The following is an 18,477-nucleotide window of genomic DNA, read 5'->3' as shown; positions in this document are numbered from 1 at the left end:
TTTCTTCAACTAACTATCCAGGTTTATCGTTTACAAGTTCTGCTTTGCACATAAGTGCAGGAAACAATTCAGCTCAACTTTCTACTTCTGTATATAACAAGGATCTTCTTTACTCCAGTCTCTAATAACATGTTCCTCACTTCCTTCTGAGCCCCCACCAATAGCACTTTTAATGTGCCTATTTCTTCCAACAATCGGTTTGTGATGATTTTGATATTCTCTAAAATGATACAAGTTTTTTCCTACTGTTCTCCTAGCTTTCTCCTGAGTTCTCACCAGCTGAGTCACTAACATCCATCTTTCTACCTACAGTCTGTTTAAGTCAGTCTAAGTGTTTTTTAATCCTTGTTCTCAAAATTTTTTCAGCCTTTCCCCATTACCCAGTTCCAAAGTCACTTCCAGATTTTTAAGTATTTGTTAGAGCAGCACCCCATTTCTATAGCTACATAATATGTAGTTTCCTTTAGCTGCTATAACCAATTACCAAAAAGTTAGTGGCTTAAAACATTTTTTAATTTAAATTTAATTATTTTTAATTGGAAGATAATTGCTCTACAATGTTGTATTGATTTCTGGTGTACAACAGTGTGAACCAGCCATAAGTATACATATACCCTTCCCTCTTGAAACTCCATCCCATCCCTTTAGGTCATCACAGAGCCCCAGGCTGAGCTCCCTGTGTTATATAGCAGCTTCCCACTAGCTGTTTATTTTACACATTGTAACGTATATGTTTCAGTGCTAATCTCCCAATTCACCCCACTCTGTCCCCCTGCTGTGTCCACAAGTCAGGAGACCACCTGCAGTGCAGGAGACCTGGGTTCTGCCCCTGGCTTGGAAGAGCCGCTGGAGAAGGAAATGGCAACCCACTCTGGTATTCTTGCCTGGGAAATCCCATGGACAGAGAAGCCTGGCAGGCTACGGTCCATGGTGCTAAGAGTTGGACACAACTTAGCAGCTAAACCACCAACCACTACCATGGCTGAGCAACATTCCATTGTATATAAAAACAACATACATTTTTTAATCTATAATTGACTTATAAGTTTCAAGTGTACTACATATTGATTTGACATAGGGGTATATTGTGAAAGGATCAATACAGTAAGTCTAGTGAACATCCATCACCTCACATAGTTAAAGCTTTTTTCTTGTGATATGAACTTTATGATCTACTCTCTTAGCAACTTTCAAAAATGCAAATACAGTATTATTAACTTTGGTCACCATAAATTTATTATATTACATTTCTGAAGGCAGAAATCTAAAGTGTGTCCTCAGGCTATATTCCATTTGGATGCTGTAGGAGGAGCATCTGTTTCCTTGCTTTTTACTGCCTTCTAGTAACTGCCTTCATTCCTTGACCCATGCCCCACCTCATCCTGACTTCTTCCTCAAACCTCTTTCCCTCATTTTGACACTCCTGGCTCCCTCTCCTGAGGACCCTTGTGATTACATAGGACCCACCCAGAACAACGGACTGGTTCAAAATTGGGAAAGGAGTATGTCAAGACTGTATATTGTCACCTTGCACCTTGCTTATTTAGCTTATATGTAGAGTACATCATGCGAAATGCCAGGCTAGCTGAATCACAAGTGGAATCAAGATTGCCAGGAGAAATATCAAGAACCTCAGATAGGCAGATGATACCACTCTAATGGCAGAAAGCAAAGAGGAACTAAGAAGTCTCTTGATGAAGGTGAAAGAGGAGAGTGAAAAAGCTGACTTAAAACTTAACATTCAGAAAACTAACATCATGGCATCTGGTCCCATCACTTCATGGCAAATAATGGAGAAAAAGTGTAAACAGTGGCAGATTTTATTTTCTTGGACTCCAAAATCACTATGGACAGTGACCACAGCCACAAGATTAAAAGATACTTGCTCATTAGAAGAAAAGCTATGACAAACCTCAGTTCAGTTCAGTTCAGTCACTCAGTTGTGTCTGACTCTGCAACCCGTTGGACTGCAGCATGCCAAGCTTCCCTGTCCATCACCAACTCCTGGAGCTTGCTCAAACCCATGTCCATTGAGTAGGTGATGCCATCCAACCATCTCATCCTCTGTCGTCCCCTTCTCCTCCTGCCTTCAGTCTTTCCCAGCATCAGGGTCTTTTCAAATGAGTCAGTACTTCTCATCTGGTGGCCAAAGCATTGGAGTTCCAGCTTCAGCATCAGTCCTTCCAATGAATATTCAGGACTGATTTCCTTTAGGATGGACTGGTTGGATCTCCTTGCAGTCCAAGAGATTCTCAAGAGTCTTCTCCAACACTACAATTCAAAAGCATCAATTTTTAAATCCGTGGCTGATTCATGTCAATGTATGGCAAAAACCACTACAATATTGTAATTAGCCTCCAACTAATAAAAATAAATGAAAAAAAAATACATCAATTCTTCAGTGCTCAGCTTTCTTTATAGTCCAGCTCTCACATCCATACATGATTATTGGAAAAACCATAGCCTTGACTAGACAGGCTTTTGTTGGCAAAGTAATGTCTCTGCTTTTTAATATACTGTCTAGGTTGGTCATAGCTTTTCTTCCAAGGAGCAAGTGTCCTTTAATTTCATGGCTACAGTCACCATCTGCAGTGATTTTGGAGCCCCCCAAAATAAAGTCTCTTGCAGTTTCCATTGTTTCCCCAACTATTTGCCATGAAGTGATGGGCATAGACAATGTATTAAAAGCTAAGCACTGAAGAATTGATGCTTTTGAACTGTGATGCTAGAAAAGATCTTGAGAATCCCTTGGACAGCAAGGAGAGCAAATCCGTCAATCTTAAAGGAAATCAACCCTGAATACACTTTGGAAGGACTGATGCTGAAACTCCAGTACTATGGCCACCTGATATGACGAGCCAACTCATTGGAACAGACCCTGATTATGGGAAAGATTGAGAGCAGGAGGAAACGGGGGCGACAGAGGATGAGATGATTGGATGGCATCATCGACTCAATGGACATGAGTTTGAGCAGACTCTGGGAGATAGTGAAGGACAGGGAAGCCTGGCGTGCCACAGTCCGTGGGGTCACAAAGAGTCGGACATGACTTAACGATTGAAGAACCACAACAACACTCAGATAATCCAGCATAATCTCTCCACTTTAGCATCCTTATCTTAATCACGTTATAAAGCCTCTTTTGCTTTCTAAAGATAATGTATTTACAGGTCCTAGAGATTTCATCTTTGGCCATCTTGGGTTGGGAGAAAGCATTACTCAACATACTGTATTTGGAAATCTTTACCTGATTAGCCAAGTCTTTTAACATGGGTTTTTTTGTGCATGTCTTTTAGTACCAGAGTGTGATGAGAAAGTAACAAAACACATCTTCCAATGTAACTTCTTAGTTCCATTTAGGTAACCAGGCTCCTCAGTTACCTCATCATCTCCAGAATACCTTATTGTGTGACACTGCTCTCTACTTTCAGAGCTTTCATATAGGTGAAATCGTGATAAAACACAGGGGCTGGCCTAAAGAGATAGGATCCAGTGGCATTTGTCTTCAAACGGTATCATGTAGTGAAGGATGTGTGCTCAATTGGGAAGGAGGTGATATCTTCTTGATATATTGAATGTATATGCATACATGAGACCCTCTGGTTCTGTTTGGCATAAGATGGTGAATCCATCCCCAGCTTGTTATAGTATAGAAACAGTTCTAATCTAAGATAACTTATACTGTAATATAACACATTTCAGGATAAAACAGGTAGTCCAGTGATACTTAGGGGTTTCTCAAATTTAGAATCAGAGAGTTTATTAATATATCCCACATTTTGCCACATTTTATACTGACAACATCTGAGTTAATCTCTTGTACATTAGCTGCCATGTTGATGATTTTGAGCCCAAAGAGGAATAGAATCTGATTTCTGATCAAATAATGTGAAAGAGCAGAAAGTCATCTCACACAATAGAGTAAACCAGACAGTAAATGCTTTCATTTTTTGTTTTGTTAATTACCAGGTTTGTATCTCTGGGAGCATATTTTCGAAGGTTTACTTGAACCCACTGATGTGACTGCTCAGTGGAGAGAAGGAAATTCAGTTGTTGGAAGAACACATTACAGGTATTAACTGTGCAACATTAACCTTTGATATGTTGCTGTACAATGTTTTATATCAATACCAGAAGAAAACTCAGAGGAAAATATATTCATAGAAAATATTTCCACTTTAACTTGTGAAGAATGGAGAATCTCATGAATATATATTTGTAGTTAAAGCTTACCTTAAACATTTTCTTATAAAATTGGATGTTACAAAATTCTGCTTTTTTTGGAATTCTATAAAACATTTCTGATATATGGAAAAGTTCATGCTCTAAATTTTGTAACATTTGGTTATTAATAAATATTTAATGTTCTATCTTGGGGGAATGATATGTAAACAAAGTGTTTTTATTTTTCTCTTTCACATAATAGAGTCACATATTTTTATAATATTCACATGGTAGCTAAAGCTACTGCTATTAGTTCTGAAATTTTTATCCATTAAAATATTTCATATATGAGTTCTATCATGATTTGATAGTATAGATTACCATTTTACTGCAATATTCAGAAATCTTTCTTTAGATTAAATAAAATCAATGTATTATGAAGATTTTTTTGTACTCTTGTTTTTATAACTGTGATTGCATATTTTCTGAAGATTTTTAAATAGCATTAAGGCAATTTTATTTAGAAAAATTGTGGCAATGAAGTAATACTTTTTTCTATTAGATTTTGCTTTCTAATTGAAATAAAAACCAAAAATAATTATTTTAAATGCTAATTTCATTTAAGAGTTATATTATTCAGGGGGAAAAAAATGTGAACTAACGATTATGGTTTCCATTAGGATTCTATTTATTTCCCACAGAGATTAAGAGGAAAGGCTATGGTTAATATGAATTTCATTTGAATTTTCACTGCTCTTTTAATTCTTTATTTACTGTATACTCACTTGGAAATCAATTTCATTGCATGTATCTTTTCAAAGAAATCATTCTTGAAAAGCAAACAGACTTTTAAATCATCACTGGTAATGATTATTTTTCCTTTTATCTCCAGGCTTATAGATGGGATTATAGATGTAATCCCACTGAAGAGTTTATACATAATTCTAAACTTAAAATAGTTGGATTCAGGTGTCTGCAAGTAGATATGTGTTTTGCATATAAGTTTAACATCTTGCTGTTTTAAATGTAAGCATATGTTATGAGTATTAGTCTAATAGATCCATCTACAACATATAGAATTTCCAAAAGAATTAACATACAGTGTTATTATATTGACAGCAAAGACTTTGAGCAAATAGCATTAACTCCAAAAAGAAAAACTCACTTCCTGTTTCCTTCTTAAATATTTACCTGAGATTTTATATTATGATTAAATAGCAATGCTATTTCCTTTTAGATTTCAAGAGAACTGTGTATTCAGGGAAGTTCACTGTTATAGCTGATTTTTGTAAACAGCTTACTAAAGGTTTCGGCTCATGGAAAGTAGCATATATAATTTATCCAAAATTAATAAACTTGTATGAAATTGCAGTTTTGAGTTGAATCAGGCTTCATGGGTACTAACTAAAATGTTTTGACACATTCATTTTTTTACTTTCCCAAAAGTGAGTTGGAAGTAGTAGCTCCTCTTGAAGATACAGAAAGAGTTTCTGCATACTATCAAGATCCTTTAAATAAGCATAAATACATTCTATTTAAATAAACCTCTAAATTTGCAAAGAACTTACATTATTTAACTTTAATTTCATAACAGTTCTGAGGCAGAAAATAGAAAGGATATCATCAGTGTTCCAGGGTAAATCAGGCTCCTGAATGCTTATTCTTAACAATTCATAGGCCCAAGAGATATAATCCAAGATATCAGGTGAATAATTCAGAATGGAAATAGAGCTATCAGACAGTCCCTGTGCTTATATTGGCCTGACCAGCTCCTTACTTCCTTAAAGGCAGGCTATAAGTGATATCTAAATATTTGGGAGTTGTTTGATCAAATATGGAATTAAGTGTGGGATATAGCTATATGTAGCACTTCATGTTTCAGAAGGAAAGAAATGAAATGACTCCGTGTTCACCACTGAGTCCATACCATATACAGTCTGTGCTTAGGATGTGAGTAATTGAACACATGTGGGGCAGACTGAACCTGTGATTCAGCCTGTGAAGTCCTGTCGCCTCTGGACAGGGTAGCAGTGTGACTGAGTTGTTAAGGGCACAGACTCCGGAGCCAGAATATCCCAGTTCCAGCTTTACCTCTTGTTAGTTGTCTGACCTTGGGCAAATTTCTTAACCTCTTTGTGCCTGGATTTCCTTGAGTTTAAAATAAGGCAAATTATAGTTTCTATTTCACCATACTCTGATGAAGATTAAATGTATTCATAGGTATACAGTGCTTAGGCCAGTATCAGGCACATAGTTCACTATAGAAGTCTTGTTACTAGTTTTATTATATTTACTCTACTTAAATAGGTATTGCACCATCTCTGTATCTTTCAGTTCTCCTTTTTCTGTATTTCCATCATTGTCTATTATCTCTCCATCACATAGCTTCCCAACAAGCACCTTACTGATACATTTTTTATGTTAATGTGTTCAGTTATGTTACAAGCTAGCATGGAACCCATTCATCTTTTGAAGAAACTTTGCCTGTCTCTACTCACATCATCATATTTTCATTTATAGTTTAATTTCATAGGGAAACTTATTTTTAATTTCTTAGAAGGAATCTTCTGTTCATCGTGGCATTTGCTTTATTCCCAGAAGACTGCCTTCAGAATTCTGTAATGTCTCTGTGCAGGCATTATTGTAAGATATATAAATGCCTACCCATTTGATAAAACAAAAGTTAGATGCTAAGTTGCTTAATTCATTATTGTCTAAATTCAATTATGATATTTTCAGTGAGTATCTTGTCCTTATGAAAAAGGTTCTTTAAATATCATGATAGAATAAAATATGTCTGATCCTATTTTTAGAATTTCCAGGCATTACTATTATAAGAAGTTAATGAGCTCACTACTCATTACAATGAGTGAAAGCATTTATAGATAATATTAATGGTTATACTATATTTAAGTTATATACTGGATCATAGATCAATACAGATTTCAAATAAACCTTTCATTGGTAACCAAAGATAATATAGTTAATTTTTCATAATACCCATTCTCCCTCTCCAGCCAGGCTATTAAGAGGGTGGGAGTGTTTCAGCATAAACACTGAATTAGGAAGAAATGGAGTCATGGCAGTGATACTGGCCATGAGAACGGGTGAATTGCAGCAGCTATTCAAAAGTAAGGGCCATTTATGAGTTCGGTGTACCTATTTTATAAAACTGAATTTTCTAAAACTATGTCAAAAACAATGTAGAATCAATGGCTGAGAGCTGTGTGGATGGTTAATTAGTGCACTTATTATTGATCAAGGCATTTGCCAGTCTCTTAGCTGGCAAATTATTAATCCTATCTGTAACTCACTTAATATAACAACATACAACATTTTTTCAGTAGCACTTACTGAATTTAGAAAAAATGAAACAGTATGTATACTGGATTCTAAAAAACATGTTTTGCTCATATTCAGCTTAGAATTTAATATTCAGATTATTTCTCTGGACTATCTAAGTATCGAAAGTACTTAGGGGGAAAGTTTTTAATTGAACCTAGCAGAAAAAGTACAAATATTGAAGAACAGAAGTTCTGACTATTAAATATGTGCTAGGAAATCTAGAAGAGGAAGTCACTGTTTTAAAATTCCATGTATAGCTCCATAAATATGTTCATTTTTCAGTTAATGGATATTTATGACTGATGCATGATTCATAACTTTAGGATACAAAAATACAATGTTTCATCATGAATAAATATACTATAATATTTTATACATATGCCTGAGCATGCATGCTTAGTCGTTTCAATCCCGTCTGACTCTTTGTGACTCTATGGACCGTAGCCCACCAGGCTCTTCCGTCCATGGGCTTCTTCAGGCAAAATACTGGAGTGGGTGGCCATACCCTCCTGCAGGGGATCTTCCCAACCCAGGGACTGAACCCACGTCTCCTGCAACTCCTACATTGCAGGTGGATTCTTTAGCTCTGAGCCACTGGGGAAGCCCACATATGGCGTGCTGTATAGCTGGAAATTTATTACTAAATTGATTTCGTAATTTGATTCATATTTTAAATGCAGTAGGAGAACTTAAATAAATCGGTAGAACAAAATAACTCCCTTAAAGAGAATTACAGTTTACTTATTCGACATTTACTGAGTTGCCTGCTTGTTGGTTCATACTAGGTTCTAAAGATCTCAAAGTGAATAACATACTTTTCCCTCAGGGAGTTCACACACTCGAGGCTGAGATAAATACATTAATAACTTTGATACTTTATACAAAGCATAATGATAAAGACATGTATACCCCTTAGTTGTTAGGGAAATATAACTCAATGTAAGTAGAGTTGGGGATAAGGCACCTATCAAGAAAGGTTTCCTAGAGGAGGTGATAGCTGAGCTGAGTCTTAAAAGATTAGAATTTAGAAAGGCACCAAGAGAGTGATTATATTCCCAGCAAAGGCAGTGTCAGAACTGATACACAGCTTGGTTTGTGCACAAAACCTCAGGGCATTCAGAACCCCCAGAACATGAAGATGGGGTAGAGTAACTGATGCTGGAAGTGGAGGGCAAGGGCCGGATCATGGCGGGCCTTGTACATGCCACAGTAAAGCTCTTGGACTTTGTTCTTGCTCAGTGAAAAGCAGTTGCAGATGATTAAGCTAGACAGTTTGGTATTGTCATGCGTTTTTGGTGTGGATGTCTCTAGTAGCTGTGTGGAAAAATGATTTGAAGGAAACAACTGAAATCAGGCAGACCACAACTTTGCATCAGAAAACTCTTAAGTATCCTGCTGAGATATAAATAAGGGATGAAATTGGGAACTGGTATTCCGACAGAGCCAGGAATTTGAGAAACTTGGGGGCAAAGCTATCAGAATTTAAAGATTATTAGATGAGAGCAAGAATCAAATGTGACAGTTCCCTGGTTGCTAGCTTGCATGACAAGATAGCTAGTATGCATTCAACATAGAAAGTATGGGAAGAATAAAAGCAGATTTTCCCGCTCTTCTCTAGCTCACTACACAGCACCAGCCTAACCCCCTCTTTCACAGCAGACAGTCCTGTCTGTTTCCTCAAGAGTAGCCATAACGGTCTCCCTTAACTAGCTCCTCTAACGTTTATCTACATGATCTCTGAGTGATCCCTCACCTAACCTCCTCTCTTTTCCTTAGCTCTCAGACGGTGAGGTGATTCTCTAGCTCAGAATTAACTTCCTCTACCTGTTCATCCTTTCTACATGTTGCAAGACCTTGCTCCATTGGTTACTTCCTTGCTCTCCTCATCTTCAGCCTTTCACTTACTATTACTTTCTCGCCTTCTCATTCACACTTTCCGAAGAGTTGTCTATGCCTACTGTCCCCACTCACTCTTTTTTGTAAATTTATTTAAGTATAGTTGATTTATAATGTTACATTAATTTCAGTATAGCAGAGTGATTCAGTTAAACATACACACCGGCATATATACACACACATTCTTTTTCATACTCTTTTTCCATTTGGGTTAATCATAGGATGTTCAATATAGTTCCTTGTTGTTTATCCATTCTATATATAATTGTTTACATCTGCTAACCCAGATTTCCAGTCCATCTTCCCCACTCCCCGTCCACAAGTCTCTTCTCTATTCCTGTGATTCTGTTTCATAGACAGATTCATTTGTGTCATATGTTAGATTCCACTTGTAAGTGATATCATGTGGTTTTTTTCTTTTTATGACTTAATTCACTTAATATGATAATGTCTAGGTCCACCCATATTGCTGCAAATGGCATTGTTTCATTGTTTTTTATGGCTGAGTAGTATTCCATTGTGTATATATAGCTCATCTTTATCCATTCATCTGTCAATGAGCATTTAGGTTGCATCTACAACTTGGCTACTGTGGACATAGGAGTCCTTGTATCTTTTTGAATTACAGTTTTATTTGAATATATGCTCAGGAGTGAGATTGCTAGATCATATGGCAACTCTATTTTTAGTGTTTTTTTTTTAGTTTTTTGTATTTTTTAGTTTTTTTCTTGTATTTTTAGTTTTTTGAGGAACTTTCATACTGCTTTCCATAGTGGCTCTACCAACTTACATTCCCAGCAACAGTGTGGGGAGGCTCCCTTTTCTCCATACCCTCTTCTGCATTTGTTAATTTGTAGACTTTTTAATGGTGGCCGTCTGACTGTTACGAATTTTGAGTTGCACGTCTCCTCCCTTAACTTCTTACTGTCCCCTTCCTTCTCGTTCACTTCTCAACTCATTGCACTTTGACTAGCACACCTTCCAACACACACATACACACAACTATCTGAATCATATGGGAATTTTTTTTACCCCTAAAGTTTCTTTATCTAAATCCATGTTTCCCAAATTATGTACTAAGGTACCCTGGGGCACCACAAAGTATTTTTAATATTTGTGGGAATGACAGTTACACTTCGCATCTGTCAAACACCATGCTAATTGCTCGTTTGAGGTAGTTCACACTTTGAACATTAGATCACCCTACATCCACTTCAGAAATGTTACACATTTGTGGAGCTGGGTTTCTCATGATTGCTGTGATCAAATCCAGGTACCACTGCGAAATCAAAGTGGAATAAGCAGTGACTGAGGCAGTGTCCTCTCCGATTCCAAGGTTTGAGAAGCTGTACAGTGCTCCATAGGTACACACATCCCATCATGAAGTGTGTGTAGCTAGTTAAGAATGAGATAGGAATATACTTTTCTCTTCAGTGTATGCATGTTATTTTTTAAGTGTCTTCTAAGCTCTTGGACAGAAATACTTAACAAGTTATTTCAATCTAACAACTTAAAAAACATTGCTCATTAACCATTACTCATTATTTTTGGTTTGGTAGATACTATGAAAAAATTACTAAAACACTGAAAGTCCTGGGAACCAAAAAAAATTGGGGAACTTCTCATCTATACCTAGACTCCGCAGCATTGACCCCAGGGCTTTCACCTTTACTTGAACATGGCCTCGAGGTCTGGAAAACCGGTTGGTCAGAGCGTGAAGGGTGACATGCCTTCTTGCTGGAATGTGAGAGCCTCCTACAAAAAGGGAGCTGCAGAGACTCCACAGCGGGTCAGATGTGCCCTGAATAAATCATGCTTTTGTTAATTTGCATGGATCAATAAAATTAGAAGTACTCCTATCACTTCATTTTGGGATCCTCACCGCATCATTTGGGATCTTTCATTGTGGCGTATGGTCTGTCTAGTTGTGGCATGCTGACTTAGTTGCTCCGCTGCCTGTGGGAATCTTAGTTCCTTGACTGGGGATCAGACCTGCATCCCCTGTGTTGCCAAGATGCATTCTCAACCACTGGACCACCAGGGAAGTCCCCCTGCCTGTAACTTTGGTGCTTTAGTCACTAAATCGTGTCCCACTCTTTGCAACCCCATGGACTGGAGCCCTCCAGGCTTCTCTGTGCATGGAATTCTCCAGGCAAGAATACTGGAGTGGAATGCCATTTCCTTCTCCAGCCTGTAGCTTTAAAGAAGACAAAAATGTTCATGTACTACCAATAATAACTATTTTAAGTTTACCATAACTATCCTCATCATCTCTAAAGTGCTTTCTAGCCCCTTAAATTCTGCAGATTCTCCTAAATGACTAAATAATCACTGAATCATTTGGCATCTGCCTGTCCAAGGCAAATTCAAGAAACACAATTTTGTTCCCGTAGCTTATCAGCACTGTAGAACGTCATAAAAATCACACAGCACACACACACACAACATACATATTTATTTATATATTTTGTGTTTTGACTAGTATCTACTAATTTGAGCTAACCGTAGTGTCTTGGGAAAGATTCAAGCTCTCAAGTTAGATTTGGATTCAAATCTCAATGCTGCCATCACAGGCTGTGTAACTTCAGCCTGATTTCCCAGATGCAAAACAGGGGCCCAGTGTCCCCTGCAGAGTTGTAGAGGCTACAGGAGACCCGTGCAGAGGCCTGTGCGCCATGCATATAAAAGGCGTTTAATAAATGTTAGCTTTCTCCCAAACAGTACTAAGCAATAAAAGCAGGATTTCCACGTATTTGTACTAAATATTTAAAGATTCTAGCAAGTTATTTAAAAATGGTTGAGCAGGCTGCAAAGAATCCAGGACCATCTAATTTTACCATAGGTTAAATGGTACTTTTTATATTTAATACATATTCACTTAAAATATTTCAGTGGTACTGGTGGATCAAAGCAGCACATAATATGAAAATGTGAGTTATGAAATGTATCTACTCCTTTTATGATATTTTTAAATACTTTAAAGAATAGAGAGTAATACAATAGATTCCCATTTATCCACCACCTGGAGCCAGGTGGCACAGTGGTAAAGAATCCAATCCAGAAAAAAAAGAAAAAAAAGAATCCAATCCAGGAAACAATAGAGATATATTTTCAGTCCCTGGTTAGGAAAGATCCCCTGAAGAAGGAAATGGCGACCCACTCCAGTATTCTTGCCTGGAAAATTCCATGGACAGAGGAGCCTGGCGGGCTACAGTCTATGGGGTCATAGAGTCGGACATGACAGCACACCCACAAACAGAACTAACAAATTCTGGCTGTCTGTCATATTTGCTTCAGATATATAGCTTTCCTCTTAATTAAATATTTCCCATAAAGGCATTAAATGCGCTCTTCGTATTGCACTTCATGTCCTTTCCTCTTCCTTCCTCAGAGTCAACCACTATCGTGAATTTGTTATATATCTTCCCATTCAAATGTTTATATTTATACTTTTACTAGATATATAAGCATAAGTTTTTTCCCTGTGATACTTTCAAATTTGCATATAATTAATCTGTCTACAACCAAAACTTCCCATTAATCTACATCTCTGTCCCGCCATCCAAACTGGTTCAAAAAAAGTATTATAGAAATTATTTCTAGGAAGAATATGGATGAAGTCTCATTCTATATTTTACATAAAATGACATAGAACTTCTGGTACCAAACAATTTTGTTCTCTTCTTGTTTGTCTCTTGTTTTTCTTCTGTTTTTACCAGCTTCATCACTGGTCCGGCTGTGGTCCCCGGGTACTTCTCTGTTGATGTGAACAACGTGGTCCTTGTTCTAAATGGAAGAGAAAAGGCGAAGGTCTTTTATGCCACCCAGTGGTTACTTTATGCACAGAATCTAGTGCAAACTCAAAGACTCCAGCATCTTGCTGTTGTTTTGCTAGGAAATGAACATTGTAATAATGACTGGATAAGCCAATTCCTCAAAAGAAATGGAGGCTCTGTGGAACGACTTTTCATAATATATGACAGCCCCTGGATTAATGACGTGGATGTTTTTCAGTGGCCTTTAGGAGTAGCAACGTAAGTACAAATTATTTTTACATGTTTCCAGGCTCTAAGACCTGAATCTCTGTAACAGGAAGATTGTGTTTTAGATTTGTGATAAATGTAGTTCTTCTGAGCTCCTTGAGGCCATGTGCAACCTTTTCTATGGGCAGAAATGTGGTTTGGCCTCATGCTTTGGTAATAGTAGTTGATATTAGAGTATTTTAGACTTTGATGAGGAGACCAGATAAGTTACATTTTTGTACTTTAGAACCCCAAGGCATAGTAAATTTTCAAATTGATCAGTAGTGCCTTAAAGAGATGTTTAGCAGTGGATGGCAGAGAGACAGATTTTCTAAAAACAATTATCGAATCTATTCATCTATATCTATGTAACTATTATATAGATACTTAGTTTTCTTAAATCCTTACTTTAGATCAAATATCACATCAAGAGCACCCTGGCCCTTCGGTTTGGGAGGATTATAATATACTCGGCTCTGACACTGGATCGGTTGAATTTGCACGGGTCTCTTGCACAAGCTCAGGCGTGTCTGACACTTTGCGACCCCCTGTACTGTGTCCCACCAGGCTCCTCTGTCCGTGGGATTTCCCAGCAAGAATACTAGAGTGGGTTTCCGCCCCCTACTCCAGGGGATCTTCCTGACCCAGGGATCAAACACATCTCTAGAATCTCCTGCATTGGCAGGTGAATTCTTTACCACTTCACCACCTTGGAAGCCCTCTCCCCCAAATTAATTTATACATTATTTTGGGGGTTTTTTTGTCTATCTTGTTGTTGTTGTTTAGTCACTAAGTTGTGTCTGACTCTTTTGTGACCCCATTTACTGTAGCCCACCAGACTCCTCTGTCCATGGGATTTCCCAGGCAAGATACTGGAATGGGTTCCATTTCCTTCTCCAGGCTATATTGCCGAATTAGGGATTGAACCCATGTCTCCTGCATTGGCAGGAAGATTCTTTACCACTGAGCTACCAGTCTATCTTTCTATTAAAAGGAAGGTTAGTTAAATAATATGTAATATATATGAGGCCTTTCTTTAAAATTGGAAACTTATTTTTTATCATTCTGTTAGTACGGGGCCTTTGAGTAACAATAAGTTGACTTCAAGTTGCCACTACATAAACTTCCCGATAGCAGGGATTTTTGTCTCCTTTTTGAGCTACTTCATCTGTAGAGCCTAGAACAGTGCATACACAGAGTAGGCACTCAGTAAGAATATGTCAGATGGATGAATGGTGAAGTAGCTCACTAGCCTGGCACTTGAACCAGATACTCACTTTCCGTTATTTCTTCACGGGTCACAAGATGTGACCTCTGGCTGCTGCCCAGCTGGCTACACAGATGTCACCAGGGAAGCACGTTGACAGAACGTTCTCTGCCCTTCCGTGACCCAATTCTGACTCGACAGGTTTATGGTAGGGAAGAAGCAGACAAAAGGTTTGCTAGGTGTACCCAGGTTTAAGATGCTCTGAAAAATCTATCCTTTGAGTAGAATGTTTTGAAACAAAAGAATTCTCTCTTTATAGTATCCTACATCACCTATTCATACAGTATAGGAGGGAAACGCATCATAATTCTGGTACTATTGAACAAATATCTTTCTCATAGACCAGTGGTTCTCAACCAGGTGCAATTTTGCCCTCCCCCTAGGAGACATTGGCAGTGTCTGGAGATACAGTTGATTGTTACAAGTGGAGAGAGGAGGCGACACTGGCATCTGGTGGATAGAGGCCAGGGGTGCTGTTCAGTATCTTACAGGATAGAAGACAGCCTCCACAGTGAAGAATTATCTGGCCCAAAGGGCAGTAATGCTGAGATTAAGGAAAGCATTATAGACCTAACTGTTAAGCTTTGCTCTTATGTGAAGGTTGTAGTTCAGGCACATAATTTGTTGCCTCTTACTCACAAATGCCCATAAGAATGAGCCAATTGCAACAGGCCTCTCCTGTGTGGGATATAAGATTTTGGGGTTTTTTTTTAATCTACTTGGAAAGCTTTTGGAATTGGGGTTCTTTGCTATAGCAATAAAAAGCAACAAAAATAGTGCCATTTGCAGAGATGTGAATAGATCTAGAGACTGTCATATGGAGTGAAGTCAGAAAGAGAAAAACAATATCATATAATACTGCCTATATGTGGAACCTAGAAACATAGTACAGATGAACTTATTTGCAGAGCAGAAATAGAGACACAGATGTGAGAACAGACATATGGATAACTTATGGGTATGAAGGGGGCAGGAGGGGTGGGATGAATGGAAGATTAGGGTTGACGTATGCTCACTGTATAAAATCGGTCAGTAATGAGACCCTGACCTGCAGCCCAGGGGACTCTGCTCAGCTCTGTGGGGACCTGAGCAGGAGGGGACGCTGAAGAGGAGGGGACGTGGATCCGTGTGGCTGATTCACTTTGCTGTACAGCAGAAACTCACAAAACATTGTAAAGCAACGGTACTCCAGTTTTTCTTTAAATCATGGTTATTATGAATGTAGAAGATCCTTTATACTTTGAAGGTCTTAAGTTCTTCCTGTCTTATAACTTTAGATCAGTAATAGAAGTTGAAGAATATAAAACAACAAAGCATTTTAGGTGCATAATTTCTTTTTTTTTTTTCCATTGGTCAACGTACTTCCCACTTTTACTGAACAGAACAGATACATATTTTTTAAATGGGCTTTACAATATATGGTTTTATCACTGGCTTACAACTAAACATACTGTGAACATTTTCTTTTACCACCATTGAAATAATCGCACAGTATACAGAAATCATAATGTATTAAGCAATCTTTATATATTGGGGGAATTTAGATAGTTTTTTTAAAGGAGACTTTATTCTTTTTACAAATCCTTCAGAAAACAGGTACCCTTGTCTCATATAGCTTCCTATTGATGGTAGAAACTTGCCCTTCAACTTAGCCTTTTAACTTGCTTCTCTGTAGCCACCAGATCAACCAAGACATTCATTTTATTTTTTCAAATCTCTCCCATTTGCTCCCACCTTTCTACCTAGTCACCCAGGATACGCGCACACCTCCATTACTCTAGCACCCTGTCTCTCACCTTGGATATCTGCCCCCTCCCTTCTCCTCTGCTCCCCTTACAAGTCCTTCCTTTCCAAGATACCATCTTAACTGATGTCAATCAACTCCATTCAAAGCTTTATGCTCAGTTCCACATTGAGAGTAAACCTTTAATAATCTGAATATAGAATTCAATTGTTTAAAGGAAATTATTTGTAAGCCCTTGGCAGTTACATGTATCAGAAACACAGGAGTTAAGCACAAGATATGGCTTACTTTTTTTTTTATTTTTAATTAGTTTTTTGGAGAGGGCAGGGCAGAGGAAAGTAATTGGTGCTTTAAGGAAATCTTTTTAGGGACCACAGGGAAATCTATTCACTATTTCAAGGCAACTAATTACCATCTCTCAGTTGGGACATTAGAGACAGCCTTTACAGGTCATGAAATCTGAATGACAAATGTTGAAAACAAATGTGGGTTAATAATAACTTTGTATAGCAAGGCAGATGCCAGGTAGCATAAGAGCACACGCAGACGGTGTTAATTCTGGAGTCCTGGAAGCTGTGAGGTGCTCATCCATCACATGGCCGTCACAACCAGGTAGGAATGACTGAGGAAAGCAGCGAAGCTGGCCATGCCAGCATTTACACATGGAACACTTCCTGGGCAGCCAGGTGTCATGGGGCACAGACCCACAGTTCTCTTTGCGAGAGTCATGCTCACAGTTCCGTCCATAGAAAGAGGGAGGGCAGGCACAAAAAGACCCCAGCATGCAGGTTCCCCCATTTAAACAGCAGGTTCTGTTCAGCTCCTTACTCTTTTGGATTCCCATGGATGCTACAAACTGGGAAGGCTGGTGACGAATTGCAGGCTCCTCTTGGGACCAAAGGCCATCATCTCTGAAGGCCAGCTCTCCCTGTGACGGACGGGCAAGTTCAAGGTCGCCCAATCCAGCAACTAATCCCAGTTCAAGTGCTCTGGAAAAGGCCATGATCAAAATCACACTGAAAGAGAAGCACTCCATCTTCCTCTGGTCTGTGGCCCCTAACAATTTAGGAGGAAAAAAATATTAACCCGGCTTTAATCCACAGTCATTGCCAAAACACCCAAAGGAAAATGTTAATTTCTTGACGTGAAAAAGAGCATTTTAAAGGAAAAATATCCCAGATGAAAAATATGCTTTCCCCCAAAGTTCTTAGAAGCAGAAGTCGGGCTGTCCGGCGAAACTAGGGTACGCCTCACGGGTCTGTCCTATCAAACGCTTGGACTGTAACCTTCAGGGAGATTCGCCTTCCTCCTTAGGTGCATAATTTCTGTAGCAACTTTGTAAAGGATGTCCAAGTGAGAATTTTGTTTTAAGTCAGTAGATTCAGGAACTTTTCCAAAGTAAGCATGGAAAATTATAACTTGAAATTTAAAGAATCTTATTTTATTTTTATTTATTTATTTTTTTGTAGAATCTTATTTTAAATCTCTCTTTTCTACATCATAATGCTACCTCAGATGTTAGATTATGGAAATTTTGCCAATCTTCTTATCATATATTAACTCACATGTTCTTACTTTTACAGATACAGGAATTTTCCTGTGGTGGAAGTGAATTGGTCGATGCTACATAATGAAAGGCCATACTTGTGTAATTTTGTAGGAACTGTTTATGAAAATTCATCCAGACAAGCACTAATGAAAATTTTGAAACAGGATGGGAATGATAAGCTTTGCTGGGTTTCAGCAAGAGAACAGTAAGTTCTGTGTTTACTTTGATTCATCCATCATGTGTCCAATCTGAGAGTTGCTTTATGTGACACTACAGATTTCCACAGGCATTTTTAACTCCATTAATACCAGTCTTTCCCCAGAAGAAACATTAATAATTAAAGCTGTGAAGAAACAGTGTTGTATACATTAAAAAATAGAGAGCATCTCCGATAGTCCATCTTGAAGACAAATGCTGGTAACTGTCATATGCACATGTCAATTGTTAGGTTTCCTCAATATTACTTGTTAGTCATACTTGAACACAGGAG

General features: G+C 38.1%; 2 protein-coding genes across 3 annotated transcripts in view; one reads left to right on the top strand and one right to left on the bottom strand.

The window, feature by feature from the left end:
- The window catches only part of RXYLT1 (ribitol xylosyltransferase 1), a 28,151-nt gene that overhangs the window by 3,661 nt on the left and 6,013 nt on the right, over window positions 1-18,477 (top strand). For both annotated transcript variants that reach the window (XM_020913672.2, XM_070454664.1), the window contains exons 3-5: window positions 3,970-4,072; window positions 13,125-13,439; window positions 18,022-18,192. In XM_020913672.2, the coding sequence (XP_020769331.1) occupies window positions 3,970-4,072; window positions 13,125-13,439; window positions 18,022-18,192 (589 nt within the window). The remainder of the gene's footprint in view (window positions 1-3,969; window positions 4,073-13,124; window positions 13,440-18,021; window positions 18,193-18,477) is intronic.
- On the bottom strand, window positions 16,226-17,658 carry LOC139030870 (putative protein CRIPTO3). The gene has a single exon (XM_070454665.1). The coding sequence runs from the start codon at window positions 17,472-17,474 to the stop codon at window positions 16,929-16,931; it is 546 nt and encodes a 181-aa protein (XP_070310766.1). The 5' UTR covers window positions 17,475-17,658; the 3' UTR covers window positions 16,226-16,928.

The sequence above is a fragment of the Odocoileus virginianus genome, chromosome 24 (assembly GCF_023699985.2).
Source record: "Odocoileus virginianus isolate 20LAN1187 ecotype Illinois chromosome 24, Ovbor_1.2, whole genome shotgun sequence".
NCBI lineage: Eukaryota > Metazoa > Chordata > Mammalia > Artiodactyla > Cervidae > Odocoileus > Odocoileus virginianus.
The sequence above is the reverse complement of the archived record's forward strand: the minus strand, read 5'-3'. Positions and strand labels throughout refer to the sequence as shown.